At 34.0% G+C, this 14,885-nt stretch overlaps 1 protein-coding gene across 4 annotated transcripts in view; it reads left to right on the top strand.

Moving 5' to 3' along the window:
* Tomosyn (syntaxin-binding protein tomosyn) overlaps positions 1-14,885 on the top strand; it is a 96,948-nt gene that overhangs the window by 66,279 nt on the left and 15,784 nt on the right. For all 4 annotated transcript variants that reach the window (XM_072300014.1, XM_019059107.2, XM_019059106.2 and 1 more), the window contains exons 15-19: positions 5,295-5,411; positions 6,368-6,490; positions 11,841-11,954; positions 12,841-13,044; positions 13,369-13,477. In XM_072300014.1, the coding sequence (XP_072156115.1) occupies positions 5,295-5,411; positions 6,368-6,490; positions 11,841-11,954; positions 12,841-13,044; positions 13,369-13,477 (667 nt within the window). The remainder of the gene's footprint in view (positions 1-5,294; positions 5,412-6,367; positions 6,491-11,840; positions 11,955-12,840; positions 13,045-13,368; positions 13,478-14,885) is intronic.

Below are 14,885 nucleotides of genomic sequence, written 5' to 3'. Positions count from 1 at the left end.
TTTAAAAAATTATAAATTTTTATTAAATTTTATTTAAAAATCTATTGTACCTAAAGAACTCATTAAGTACTTTTACAGTATATTTGGCTTATTTTATTTTATTCTGTGATAGAAAATTTATTTACCAACTTCATCTCTGAACTTTATTGCGGCCTAAAAAAGCAACAAAATAGGTTTTGGTGCAGCTTTTCAATTTTCTTACGTAAATTTCAGTAATTTAATAATATTTTTGCCCTCGAGCCTGAATTTGTATGATACAAATATACATCTGAAATTTTTTATAGAATAGTCATAGCTAAAATTCTTGAATTTTTTTTTTTTTTTACCTCAAAATATATCTGAAAGTTTTTTTTAGAGTAGTCGTAGCTAAGAGTCTTAAATTTTTGCAAAATTTCTGTAAGTTAAGTTCTTACTTTTTCTCACACTCCCTCGTAAGTTATCAGAAATCGTCACTCAAAACATGGGCAGAAACCTTCTTATTTTATTTTTTCGTTTCTGCACCATGACAGATAAATCTCGTATCCGTCTTGCTCAATTCTAAAACTATTATTCTCCCAAGAATCAAAGTATGGATGGATTTGTAATTTCTAGGACTTTCAAGTAAGAACCATTTCATCTGACGAGATCAACATTTTTTAGATGCTCCTTGTAACTTGACCCTCTTGATATTGACCATCCACACGTACTTGACTGGAAATTTCCTAAAGGCTGGTCTAGATCTGTTTTTAGGAAATCGTGAGAAATTTAAGAAAATAAGTTCCAAAGAGCTACAAAAACATTTTAATTCACAACTAGCTTTACATCAGCTAAAACTTCCGACAAAATAACTTCATTCAAAGAAAAAGCTCATAATTTGTAAATATGTTCAACCCTTTCCCCCTCTCTAAGCTGCCAATTCGAGAAATCATTTAAGTAACTAACAGGATTGTAAAATAATGAGTGTGATACGACCTTCATACTGAAACTCAAGTAAAAAGGACATTTCCCGGACCTTTTTCAAGGAATATCTTCTCTCTTGATTGCAAAATTTTATCTATGTAATAGTTTCTCGCTTACAATTTTTGCAGGCTGTTTTTTATGTTCTTTCTAGATAGATTATGCATTTACCTCGTTTGCTTCTCTGTTTTATTCTCTGAATTGCTATTCTGGGCCATGATTGTTTACGCACTTGGATTTGAAATGATGCATCTTCTTTTTCTCTAAATGTAAATTTATTACGCCTGTCAACAACTTGAAAGATAAAATGAATAATAAGATAAATTGTAGGTTACACCTGAATTCCTCCCCCCTCCCTATTTAATTTGTGAAACGCCGTCTTGCGTAAATTTGGTCGACTCCCAAATAAAGTAGAACGTATATCTTTAAAATTGGTTTGTGTCCCAAAATTTTTTAGGCTGATATTGAGATGCAATCTGTGTAACCCAAGGACCACCTGTTGCTTGAAAAGCTGTTAAGCTCCTCATTTTTCTCTCCTGCCTTCTCTCCCGTTCTTTTTAAGAACGGCATTGTGAGAGCGGCAAAATTCTTACTCAGAAAATTTTGGTAGCAATCTAAAGTTTCGTTGGATCAAAGAGAGCATGCACTGCAGACAATTCTCAAAGGAAAGTGATGCCTGTTTTATACTTGAGGACAATTAACAGCAGAATTGTATTGAATTATGTGGCTGGATAGTTGTAGAATGCCTTTGTTCTTGCCAAGAACTTCCACAAAAAAATACAGTTGTACCTCGAAATAACGTTTTTCTAAAAACAATGTTCATTTTTTCAAATCCTGGCCAGTTAGGTACAGACTGCTCAAGTACAGTGTCTCTTGAAACAACGTTTTTTCCGGAATAAACATTCTATTTTTAATTTCCCGCGAAAACATTTTAAGGAAATACGACTGTGGTTCTTCATCCAGTAACTTCAGAGACTGAATTGGTGATTCGAACTTTTTGTTAAAGCTTACAGCCATTGCATTACTTGCTTCATAAAAACTTCCTGTCAATTTTTGACGGAATGAAATGAGTTAAGGTTGCAATCAACAAGTTATTCGATTTTTCAAATGCAACCAAGAATAGTTGTATTGGTATCTTAATTGCGAAATAATTATTTTACATTCTCTATTTAAAAATTACTAGGATCCGAAACTCTTTAACTAACCCAAAGTTGAACGATTCCAAATTTCTTCGCTAATAAACCAGAATCCCTGTTGAAATATGTGAAATTTATTCAATTATCTTGGTATCATCTGAGGTATTTCTTCTCTGTTTTTAAGCATTTCCTAACTTTAAGTAACTTTAAATTAAGATTTACTTATTCACAGTTTTACTTGATTTCTTTCAATCGTTTAATAGCTGTGGCTAAAATTGCCTCTCTCTCTGCCTAAAAGTCTGCCTTCTCTCTGTTGCACATTTTTGAGATTTGTTACAGAAGCTTTCTTTTGCTTGAAATTTTTGGCAATGAAATTATTAGATTAATATCTGATTGCATAATTCAAGGGCTCCCATTCGTTGGATTTTTATGTAAGAATCCATTTGTCTGATTCATAAGCTCTCCCGGTCCAGCTTTTTTCTTCTTGCTGTTCGGCAAAAGACAGATGTATGGAATGAACATGGAGGTTTACAATTTTCCCACATCAAAACAACAACAGTGATTAAAGATGAATGCCAATTGAGACCCTCCGCTCAAATCTTGGCAATGGTCCACCTGTAGACTTTAGCATTCCTCACTTTAAAATTACCTCATGAGTAGCAACACTCATTCTACCCTTCGGATGTTGAGCTTCGTGCTGAGCAAAGTAGTCAAGGTCAACAAGTTTACCAATTTGGTAGGTCAGCTTGCTTGCCAATCAAATTGCTCATCGTGTTGCTCAGCAGCCACCAAGGAAGTATCGTTTTCGAGAGCCAAGTAGTGGAACCCTGACAAAGTAATTCTCCACCTGCCACTGAGAAACGTGTGGAGTATTGCCATTTATCTCTGAGTATGGAGAAGATATTCTCTGACTCAAAATGCTTGAAACATGTTCCATGGGTAGGAGCCATTGAATCTATGAGTGTGATTTCACTTTCTTGAAGATTTTCTCAGCATGGTTTTGCCAATTAATGTTTTAGCATGAAAATTGGACTCTTCTTTTGAACATGTGTTGAGTGTTTTTCATATTTTATCACTGCTAAATGTTTGATATTTTAAATTTTTAGTATTTAAGAATTTTAACGGGACTTTATTATTAGAAATGTAGGTTCAGTAGGTTCTCTTACATCACTGAATTTGCAATCAATACAAAATGCAGAGGAAAGTAGTTTCAACACTAAAATTTGCTCACAGTTTTAGGAAATGCATTAATAAATTACTCTCAAACTCTGTGAGCCAAGTAATTTTGATCTTCAGCTCTCACTAATAAATTCTTTCAGAAGAATTAAAATTCTGAAGATATTTATCAGTCAAGTCCTGAGCATTTTTTTTATTTGTTTCATCATAGATAATTCATAATAAGTTGGAAAAGATAACTTTCAGAATCTTCATATGACTCTGCAGGATTGCAAGTGCTGAAGAGATAGGTCATGGGTATTTTATTAAAAAAAAGAAAAGGAAAAAAAAGAGAAAAAAAAGAAAAGGTAGTGTCATAGGGAAGCATATTATTATACTGAAAATTAAAGACTTGGGAATCTAAGGTAAAATCAATGCTCCTATCTGCTATCAAGTGACTTAACTCGCTTTTCTCCTTATTTTGTCATGATAACCTGTCCTAGAAGATTTTAAAACACAGGTTTACAGCTCAATTACTTTTCAGACACTTGTCAATTTTTCAAGCAACAATAATAACTTTTAAACAAGAAAATTTGTACCAAATGGCATAATAGTCTCTCCCCGTTTTTCAGTTTTTATAAGCTTTTAATCAACGAATCAATTTAAAGAGGTAAATTGTTTGAATTGAATGGCTTCCAAATCCCGCTTTAAACTGCCTACACAAAATTTCAAGAAAAAAACAAAATTTCGACTGATCGTGAGTTCTGGAGTCTAAAATTAAGAAAGGCATGAAAGTCTCCTGTTTATACACAAAACTATCTTTGTACTGTATTTTTTATATCTGGCTCATTGAAACTCTCGACCTGCTTTCCTAGATAGTCCATGGCACTTGTTAGATAAGGAAGAGTCCATGTGTAACATCAAATTGTGAGCAGGGTCTATGAAAAATAGTGAAAAGAAATTAACTGTCATAACGGAGAAGAGAGACTGTGGTTATTGGGGAAATACTACAAGAGCTGTAAAACTAATGGCAACCTTTTCTGCCCCAGTGAAATCTAACATTGCTCCAAGCTGTTTTAGAGTTATTTCAGAAGTTAATGTAAGAAGAAATGTAACGTCTACCCTTAATAATTACTGCTGAAGCACTCCAGTCGGAAGCTAATAAACTTCCCGGGATTGGCAAAAATTAACATTTTTAAGGAAGTTGCATCTGTAGCCTTTCGAAGCCTAAACTGAAAATAGGAACTAGAAGTTTTTTAATAAAGTATTAAAAATCATCATGTCAGGATACTCTCAGTTGGGTATTAATTAGTTACATCATGCCAAGTTCTTCCTAATTTCTCTATTTTAGTCTCAAACTTTCGAAGTAATAATTTAATGAAACTAATAACTAAAAAACTAATAAATAAAACTAATAAACTAACTATAAATAATTTAATAAATTCTCAGGGATTTTTCAAATTAAATTTTTGAAGTAATTGTTGGGAGCTGTAAATTTCACTCAAGGAAATTGGTAAAAATTTCTAGAATCGGGAACTTCTTTATTGAGTCCTAGAAAGCCCCTGCCAGGAAACTAACAGTTCTTTCTAATCGCCGCCGCCATTTTTAAAACCCTTTTTTCAAATTCTGTCACATTTTTCTGCCTAAATTTTGAACAGGGAACTTATCAGTAAAAATTATGAAGTTACTCATCGCATTATTTATTTAAACTACAGACATGTTTGGTTTCTACAGAATTTCGTTTCTGCAGTTAAATTTCTTTTGATACCTCTTTCCATTGAACCAAAAACCTCTGCATTTAAGCATTTTCACTTGCAGTAAAATGCAAAACAGTCACTTCAGAGTGAATTGATGGGAAGATGAACTCATTCATGAAAATAGAAAGGGAAAGTTCATACCATTCACTAGCAAAAATAAATGAAAAACAGAGAACCATTTCACTCGATCAGCTTAATTTTTCAAATTCTGTTGGTGATTTTTTCATATCAATTGTTGAGGACATATTGGCTTTGCTAAATTGGGGCTTGCTGTATAAGTTTTATTAATGTTGTCATGGTGTTTTCACAGATAAACTGGACAGCACATCCTCCCGGTCCCGCAGTTCCAGCATGAGTAGTCTGGAAAACATCAACTATGAAGCAGTACAGTGCCTAGCGTTTGCTGATTCCTACACAAAAAAGTCTGGTAACTACTTTACATATTTTGAAAAATTAGTTAGCTCGTCTACAAAATTTTAATTGGAAGTTGCTTTGTGCCCAAGCTTTACGTCTCGAGTCCCTGAATTCTATCTGCCCAAGGGACACAGCTCCAACTCCTTGAAGAAAGCCGATTAGTCATAGCCAGAAATGTTCTTTCATCTAGAGACTTTGAATGTGATCCCTGACCATGTTCATTTGTTGTAATTCTATTGTGGCCACATTAACAATACTAACCAAAAAATTTTCAATAATAATAATGTCTTTTTTGGTGTCAAATTGATGAAAGAACTATCTTATTTTATTTCTAGTGAAATTGACTCATTGCCTGACTTGTTTCCTCTCTCGTCCTCTCTTTGAGTGAACCCCTGTCCACTTTTCAGATAAAAAAAGTATTGGAAAAAGTCAGAACTCTACTGTTAAGCTTTTTACACTAAATTAGACCTGTCACATATCCTGGAGGAGTGATTTCTCTGAAAAGTATAATGTAACGTTTGAAACATCAGAAGATAAATAATTTGAATTAATTGCAAGCTTCGTGTTGGGATGAATTAGTCACCAGTTGTCGGCCAGTGAGGAAGCTAGTAAATTATTCAACCCCAGTAAAGGGCCCCTGATGTGGTCAATTAGATCAACATAGCCGACCAATCTTATGGCTCAATTCCGTCTAGTCTTGTCCACTAGAATAATAATAATACTGCATAATATTAATAATCGACCTGCCGCTAAAAGCTTCCTTTCAGGTTACATGTAAATTTCTACCAACTCTAAGCATCTTCTAATGAGTTCAGTCAGTCCCTCAAAAATGTAGGTAATGCTTTTATCTTAAGTTTGTCATTTTTCATAGGAACCAAGTAACGATTTTGTTTATTTACACTCTTACTTATTCACTCTTTCCCTGGTAATTTCCACTCCATTTATTTAGTTGTACTTCCTCTGTTACAGATGCTTCAACCTTCCCAACCCTATGGGTAGGAACAAGTTTAGGTTCCGTTTTGACAATCATGCTGAATTTGCTGCCTGCTGGAGATGCCAGGCAGACTCAATCTGTGACTGTAACTCCTTGTGGCAAGTTTCCTTTACCATTGATTTCATAAATTTGTTCATTTGTAGTTCAGAAGATATTTTTTACTACTGTTTTGATATTTTGTAAATCTGTTAATTTAAAATATCGGAAATATTTTTTGATATTTTGTAAATCTATTAATTTTTAGTTCTGAAAATATTTTTTACCTGATACTATTAATTTTTTATAAATGCACACGTCGCTCCCATTTAGCAGGTTGGAATAGTTAAAACTCTATTTATCAAGGACATATAACCAAATAATGAATGTATATTGCCAATGTATCTTTGCTCATTAGATCATCATCGAGTTGATTGAAAAGAAATTAATTGAGTGATCACATAATAAGAGAAACCTCCAAGGTATAGCATTATAATCTATCTCCATAAAATTCCAAGTATAACATTGATCTCGGTGTGGTCTTGCTCATTGGATCAACAGTCAGGAATTTACAGAGAAGAAAAGATACTTAAACTTAAAAAAAACCTAAGGTTGAGTACCCGACTCATGAAGTTAGGTGAGAAAGTAAAGATATAAGGACATACATCTGCAATTCTATCATTTGTTCTTTATCTTTATGTTTAAATCTGAGTAGGAGCACTGCTCTTCGTAGAAAAATCATTGAACATGCCAGAAGACGTCACTCACGTGACATGCAGTTGTTGAATCAGTGACAGGATTTTCATTCCATCAATGAGTGATTTCATTAAAAAATCAACTGTCACATTCGTAGAGCTAAACTAATGGTGCTGGGCGACAAAAATTTAGACAAAGAACTAGAATAATAGGGCCTTTTTTTTTGCTCAGGGTGGAATTGAGCAGACTTTGTCATTCCTTCTCCCAGAAATTCATGGTTCGTAGAAATTGGATTAGTAGAAAGCTGTTTTTAAGTTTTCCCAGTAATTTACAACTTCTTGAATCGCACTATTATTTTTCATGTAAAACCAGGTTCTTCTTTTACCCATAACATTCCTTACCACATCGTAATTCTTTCTGGAAAATTCAATTACTGACACAAAATAGGTTGATCCTCAAGTTCAGAATGCGAGAAAATTATGAGCATGTAATTAAGCTGCTCGATTTCATGCACAAGAATGAGTATTTCGCAAACTTTTGCCAGAGCAAAGAAAATAGACGTTTTCAATGGTGTCTGCGTGAAAATGTGTACATTTTTCAGCCTCCTGCTTCAATAAGTATAGTATGGCAAAGACATAACTTGAAGAAGATGTATTCATAATTTCAATCACACAAAAAATGTACTACGGCAAAGGCATAATTTGATACGAATTAGGTACTTCTGTCTCTTAACTCAAAGCTATAAATAGCCATTGTCATGTGACACAGTTCCTCAAATGAAAACAAATAAAAAATACTTCCTCTTATTTAATGTGATTTGAAAAGCAGGAAATAGAAGGTGTTGAGTCGAGGCCATTTGTCATGACGTTTCTTTTTAATTGTAAACTTTTAAGTGAGAGCTGTCTTCTGATATGGCTAGAAAGTATCTTGCTTTGCCTGGCTAACTCTGCTGAGGATCAAATCTGGGATATCTTTCAAAGGATTTTATTCTATCCTTTATTTTAAGGATTATTTGTTGTTCAGCTTGAGGACGGAAGCAGCGGATACGGATATAAAAGTAACGCAATTCAGTGCAATCCCCGCGGTTTGGATAGAAAAAATTCCTTTTTATGAGAGATAAGTCGTCTTTACTGAGCAATACAGATTAGGTGTTGTGGTCCATCAACAATTGGTTTGACATCATACTCAGGTTTGGTTGATTTTTGTCGTTGACATTTCTGTCAAGAGAATTTTGAAAAATAATTCTTTTTGATTTGAAAAGGGTTGATCTCAATTTTTTTTTTTTTTTTTTTTTTTTTTTTTCAAGATAAAATTTAGTAGAACTTTATTTTTGGTCAGGTGGTCGAGGAATAGTGAACTTATGCTGAATTAGTTCTGTGGTACTGTGTTGTATTCAAGAAAACAAATTTTCTTTGGATTCCAAAAAGAAGAAGTGATTTCAGGAACCAATGAATGCTTACCTTTAACTTACTTAAACTGTGGGTGGAGTGCTTTTCGGAGCCCCTCATGCAGTTTGTCATTTTGATACAGAAATGTTGAGTGACTAGGGTTCTCCCATCACTTTTCCTCTTTTTATTTGTTTGTCTGTGTGATGTTATCACCGACATGTGATCCACTGAAAAGTTTGGCTTTTAGCGTTTGCAAAATTCTAGAATTATCTGAACTTGATACTTCACAGTTTTAGTGCTGAGAGTGCCAATAGTGAATTAGCATTTTGGAAAATTTTGGCGTTTTTACATTGTTCATTATCAAAAACGGAACAAATGCTCGCTCAATCTATTTGCAATATCAAGACTTCGGTTGTTTACAAGATCAAAACCACAAGTGCTAGGTTAATGCACGATTTTATTTATTTATTTTTTTTTAAAGCTTTGCAGTTAAACTCGCTATTTCAAGCCTTTATTCACTTCAAGTGGCACTCGTTCCCTTCTACCTCCATGTGATTACTTTATTTTTTTTATCCCGAGGAGTTTCATTTAGACCCTTTACATTCCAAATCAACTCTTTTTCTTTTTCTTCAATATTATTCTTGCACCCAATCGGACTAATTAGTCGCATTTCGCACAAAGCTTAAAACTTTCGCTCTACGTTCAGCACTTATTCCTCTTTTGCTTCCAGAGAGGACATGTTAATCCTTTTTTGCTCCAGATGAGATTTAGCCTCTTTATGCTTCACCATCAATACTTTTTCTCTTTTGCTGTCAGGAGTGGCATTTAGACCAATATTTGCCCAGGTCAGTACTGATTCCACTCATGCTCCCAGAGGAAGCACTTAGCCTCCTTTTGCACCAAGCTCAATACTGTTTGCTCCTGACTCAAATTTATTCCTGTGTTGTTCCCAGAAAGAGCACTCAAGTCCTTGTTTTACCCTTGGTGGCACTTAGCGCCTTTTTGTTCCCATGTCAATCCGTTTTCTCTTTAGCTATTGGATTTGCATTTAGAGCCTCTTTTAACCGAGGTTAGTCTTTACTCGTTTTTGTTTTCACAGAGAACCACTTAGTTCTGCTTTGCACTAAGTTTACTACTCTTTGTGCAATAACTAAACATTTTTATCTTTTGCTCGGAGAAACGCTATTTAATTTTCTATAATTCACTGTGGTTCCGCTTTCGCTCAAATGTCAATACTCTGTCTCTCTTGCTTGCAAGAGCTGTGATCTCTTCTAATCAAGGACATCAGAATATTTCACCTCTTCTCCCTTGGGCACTCTTTAGTCTCTTTTTGCACCAAGTTCAATCTTTTTTATCTTAAGTTCAGTGCCAATCCTCTGCTGACTCCAATGAGGAACTCTCTATCTCTTTTTACTCAAACTTGCTCCCACGTCCTTTTTACTTCAATATCAGTATGTGCCTTCCTTTTTTTGTATCAAGGAACTAATCCATCTTGATCCTTCTTTTTTTTTTCCCATACATTTTGGTACAGAATGACCATACAGGTACACCTAAATCAATTGACCGATGGGATCCCCAAAGAATTGGATTTGCACCAAATTCAGTTTATTTTTGCGCTAGGTTCAGCCTCAACACTTGCTCATCTTTTGCTCGAAAAAAGGATTTGATTCTCTTTTAGTCCAGGTGTCTTTTAACTTCTCTTTGTTCTAAAAGTAATCGTTTTCTTTTTCATCCCACAAAATGACATTCAGATCCTTCTTGTCGCACCTATTCGAATGATCAGTTTTCCACATTCGTCTCTCTTTGATGAATTATTTCACAGCATCTCCAGCACATGCAATTTGAGTTAGTAAGGAAAAGTTAGAGAGACCAGGAAGTTTTATTATCATTGCCATGTTGTCGTTACCCTTTTACTACTTTGTGTTCTCTTTGGCTTCGAAAAAGAAAAATGTAGAAAAGGAAGAGGAACCAACAAGGAAGTACTTGTCCAAGTAGGAAGCTGGTAGCTAACAATTTTTGTAGAATGAAAAATGTTGTCTCTTATATTTGAAGATTGATTTCCCCTTCGTAAGAATAAAAAAATATTAGCTCTGTGTTTCTAATATTTTGAATTGTTCGTATGCAGTTTTCTTGTATTATACATTGATCTTACTTAATTTTAGCATTGAACTTTGTTTTGTTGACTGAACATTTTTATACTATATCCGAACAGACTGACGCCTTTTCAGTTTAAAATTAAGCATTCAGTATTTGTACATTTTTCCAATTTTTTTTTCTATTTTTTTTTTTTTAAATCTAAACCTAGAAGCTCTCGGAGGAAAGTAGAACATTGGTTTTTTTTTTTTTTTTTTGATGCCCTGAAAAGATGATAAAATTGACTTCTAATACACTAAATACACAAGTACTTCTTTTGGGAGAACTCTCATGATTTTAAGGTAAATTATATAAAATTAAGTTTCAATTACATTTCAATTTTTGTTTTTCCTAATTTTAAACACCAGATTAACTGAACATAAAGGAAAGAAAATCTTTGTTCAAAATGAGCTGTAACAAAAAAAATCTTGTGCCAGGTAGAGCAAGTCTTTAACAAACAAAAATTGATCAGCTGACCAAAATGATAATCAAGAGAGAATGAGACAAAAAACAATGAAAATTATGAAAACGTGTCGAAAGGTATTCATATTTGTAAGATCAACCACAAGATCATTTTCCATTTCATAGAATAAAATATCTTAAGTGTATCAGCAAGATTTTTGGAAGTCATTTTTCATTGGTCACAGGGATACTCATAGAGGTGCAGTAAGTTGTGCACTTGTTTACTTAGCGTTTGCAAGCTACTAGGTTGCAATCGTCCAACAGCCATCCAGGATTGACTGTGGGCAGTGCCGCTGCATCCAGAAACGTAAATCAGTCTACTGCGCATGGCAGTCAAAATTAAATAACTGCCAACTTATCTGACAACACCTCTAATCGGGAATAGTGACCTAATTTTCCTGCGTTGCCATCCTCAATTATCAAGAAGTTTTCAGTTCAAAATTATATCCTATTCTTTGGTCAAACTTTCTTTATTCCTGAATCAAGGAACTGATAAGGGAAACTGACAAGATCCCTCTCTCCCCCCCCCCCCCCATATGAATGGAAAGTTCCATTTTTTCTGACTTTTCTGATTCGTGCTGCTCAAATTACTGTTAATGGAAATCCCAGACCAATTTATGCACTTCTCTAGTCTAGTCTTTGTCAGTTTAGGTTAGGAGGAGGGGTGACTTACGTTACTCATATGCCCATCTGCGTAGGTAATATATGCCATACTAGCTCCCTAAATGTTTTTGCAACTTGTAAAGTGTAATTTTTTTTCATCATTTGTTAATTATTGAATATTACTTTACAGGGTCAATTTTTCGTCTCAGTGGAGGAATACTGACGATGTCTTTTTTAGATTGTAATGGTGCTCTGATTCCATATTCCTACGAGGCATGGAAAGATGAAAGTAGAGATAAGCAAAGTAAGTTTCGTCTGTCAGCTTTATTTTTTAATTTTTTGCCTTGGCTCTGATCAATTTAAATTATTTCCCCTTGGATTATTCTGTTTTAATTAACTTCGGAAAATGGCTTTATGCATAGTATCAAAGCATACAATCAAATATAAGAGTTTTACGTCATCTAAAAATTGATTCTTTAACATGATTTCAAGAGCTTTCAACATTTTTCAAAGATATTCTATCTCTGTAAAATGTCTCTAAATTTTTACTAATTTCCTTGTGTATTATGTACTTGCCTCTTGAAGAGATTTTGTGCAAAATCGCAGCAATAGAAAATGTTTCATGCTAAGTTCTTGACACCAGCACATAGCTCAGCATACTTTTCAGTATATTATTTCAGCTTATAGATTTCAAGCTTATCCCTTTCCTTCTTATTTTTGAAATGTTTTGAATTTTACTCATTTTTCATGGATAAAATATGTAAATTTACTTAAGTGTAAAATACATACAAACACTTAGATCCCCAGACAGTTTTCTTTGTTTTTGTTTTTATGACTGATATTGACAATGGTTGTGCAAATAATTAATTTTGAATGCTTCACAGAACATGAAGCATCTAACTCAGTTACTCTCTTTTGCAAACCTGATCAATTTAAAACTGCAAGTATTAGCGAATATATTAACAATTTCGGAATATCCAAAAATACTATGAATAATTGTCCCCCCCCCCCCAAAAAAAAAAAAAATTAATTAAAAAAAAATTATTATTATTATTATTTGCTATTTAACTTGAGAGTTAAGTGAGAAGAACCTTGTTTTTCCCATTTTTCTTTGACAATATGTAACTTTTGTAGAAATGAATCTGCCTCTCTATCATTAATTATGTGATTCTCTTTTGTTTTGCTTCTAGAAACTCCTACAAAACTAGCGTCAAACAGTAGAATGTCTCCACCTCCATCTGGAAGCACGGAGATGGCCTGTGATCGTCAATTTGTTGTGATAGTCTCTGAAAAACAAGCCAGAGTTGTAGCGCTACCATCCCATAATTGTGTTTATAGGCAGCAATTAGTCGAAAATGATTTTGTCGTCAAATCTGAAATTATATCTCTAAAAGGTATGCTTTTTCTTGTCAGTTGTTTTCAATTTCCCACCAAAAAAAATTTTAAGATCTTTTCAATAATTTGGGATTAGATATTGCCTAACTTTCCTATCATTATTCAGACCAGTCACGCAACAAGAATGCCAAGCTTTTCTGCAAATGAGGCTGAACTTTTATCATGAGGGCCGCTCTATAATAATATATTTCTTATTTTTTTAAACTTTTTTTTCGCATTCTTCATGAAAAACAGTTTATGGTTTTGTTCCCAATGGCAGTACCTAAATGTTATTTTTATTTTGCTTAACCCTTGTCGTTTTTAACTCTTTTTTTCTTTTATAGATAGCGTCTGTCTTGTCTGCTACATCTCAACAGGGCGAGTGGTCGCTCACAGTTTACCTAGTTTACGGCCACTAATAGATATCGACTTTCTTCCTCTCGCTGATCTTAGGTGAGTTTCTTAATATCAGTCTGTGAACGGATATTTTTCAGATCACCCATTCTCTCAATCAATTCATGAGTATACAATTATTTGAGTCTCCTCTTTTGATCAAGTTTTAAAGAGGGTCAGTTTGCTTGAAAGTAGTGCTAGTAGCTCACAAATGCATCTAAATTATTTTTTGCAGAACATTTCTTTTTTATATGTCAGCCTTTCGTACGCAAAAAAATAGGTACCTAGCTGATCAACTTCTTTTTTGCACATGTTGCGTATGTCCCTGCATCGATATTTTACGATGACGAAGAAGAACAACTTCTACAGTATTTTAAATTTACTCATAGTCTTTGCCTCTCACTTAGTCATCTCTCTAATCCGTGCCGTGGTCATCTTGTGACACATTATACTCTAATGTTTAGGCATTTTTGTGGCCTCCTGAAGATTTTCATCAAAGATATGAAGAATTAAAAATTTGAACAGGGTTAAAAAAAAGTCAAGCTTTTGAAAGGAAAACGGCTAAACTTTGGAACAGATTAAACCATTCCCCCTTGTGTAATCTATGTTTTCAGCAATGATTTCAAATAAATCATTACATGCGTCCTATTCAAGAACCAGCCATTGAAACAGAGTTATTTCATAGGAAATTTTTTTGTGGGAGCTCAAGCATAATTTTAATTTATAGTAGCAGAGCCTAGAAATAAGTGCAGCATTAGACAATCCTCTCATGTGTATCAGTGCACTCTTTGTTGATTTTGCACCTCAGTAGTGGATTGATTGAGTTGCATTCAGTTATCAATGTCACATTCCATTCCTCTTCTTTTCGTTCTAACAATCCTACGCATGCCTTGGAGCACTATTCTCACGTCTGGTCCATCAAGCCTAGGGAAAATTTTCACTGATATAACTGGTGCCTTATATTCTTTTTACTCTCATCGATTGGTGTGGAATGAATGTTCGTGCGTCTGATGTTGTCGGATATCTCAAACTTTCCGTCTCTTCCTCTGACTTCAGTGGTTAGGGGTTTTTTTTAAATCGAATTCAATTTTTACTGTTATCTGTTGGCGTTTATTTGTCACCATCATAGACATTTTTCCGTCAAGCTAGGATAAGTGGCCGAGATGAAACCAGAAAAGGAAAAATTTTAAGGACAAAATTCATAAGGAGTCTATTAAAAGTTTGTCTACATGTAGCCTTCACGAGTTTCACTTACTTCAGCTGACATATTTGTAAAAGTGTGGAGATTTTCCCCCTAACTGTGAATCATCGAGTTTTCCGTCTGTGGAGCACCTGCTGGATTCTTAGTGACTGCTAAAATAGGAAAAACAAGAAACACATGTGGATTTAATTTCGGTAGAAAGAGTCCTATAAACATAGGAATTTTTAATAAAAACCTTGATGACATAGGACATTTTTTTAAATTTTC

The sequence above is a fragment of the Bemisia tabaci genome, chromosome 4, assembly GCF_918797505.1.
Source record: "Bemisia tabaci chromosome 4, PGI_BMITA_v3".
Taxonomy (NCBI): domain Eukaryota; kingdom Metazoa; phylum Arthropoda; class Insecta; order Hemiptera; family Aleyrodidae; genus Bemisia; species Bemisia tabaci.
Note: the sequence above shows the minus strand (reverse complement) of the source record. Positions and strands in the feature narration are given on the sequence as shown.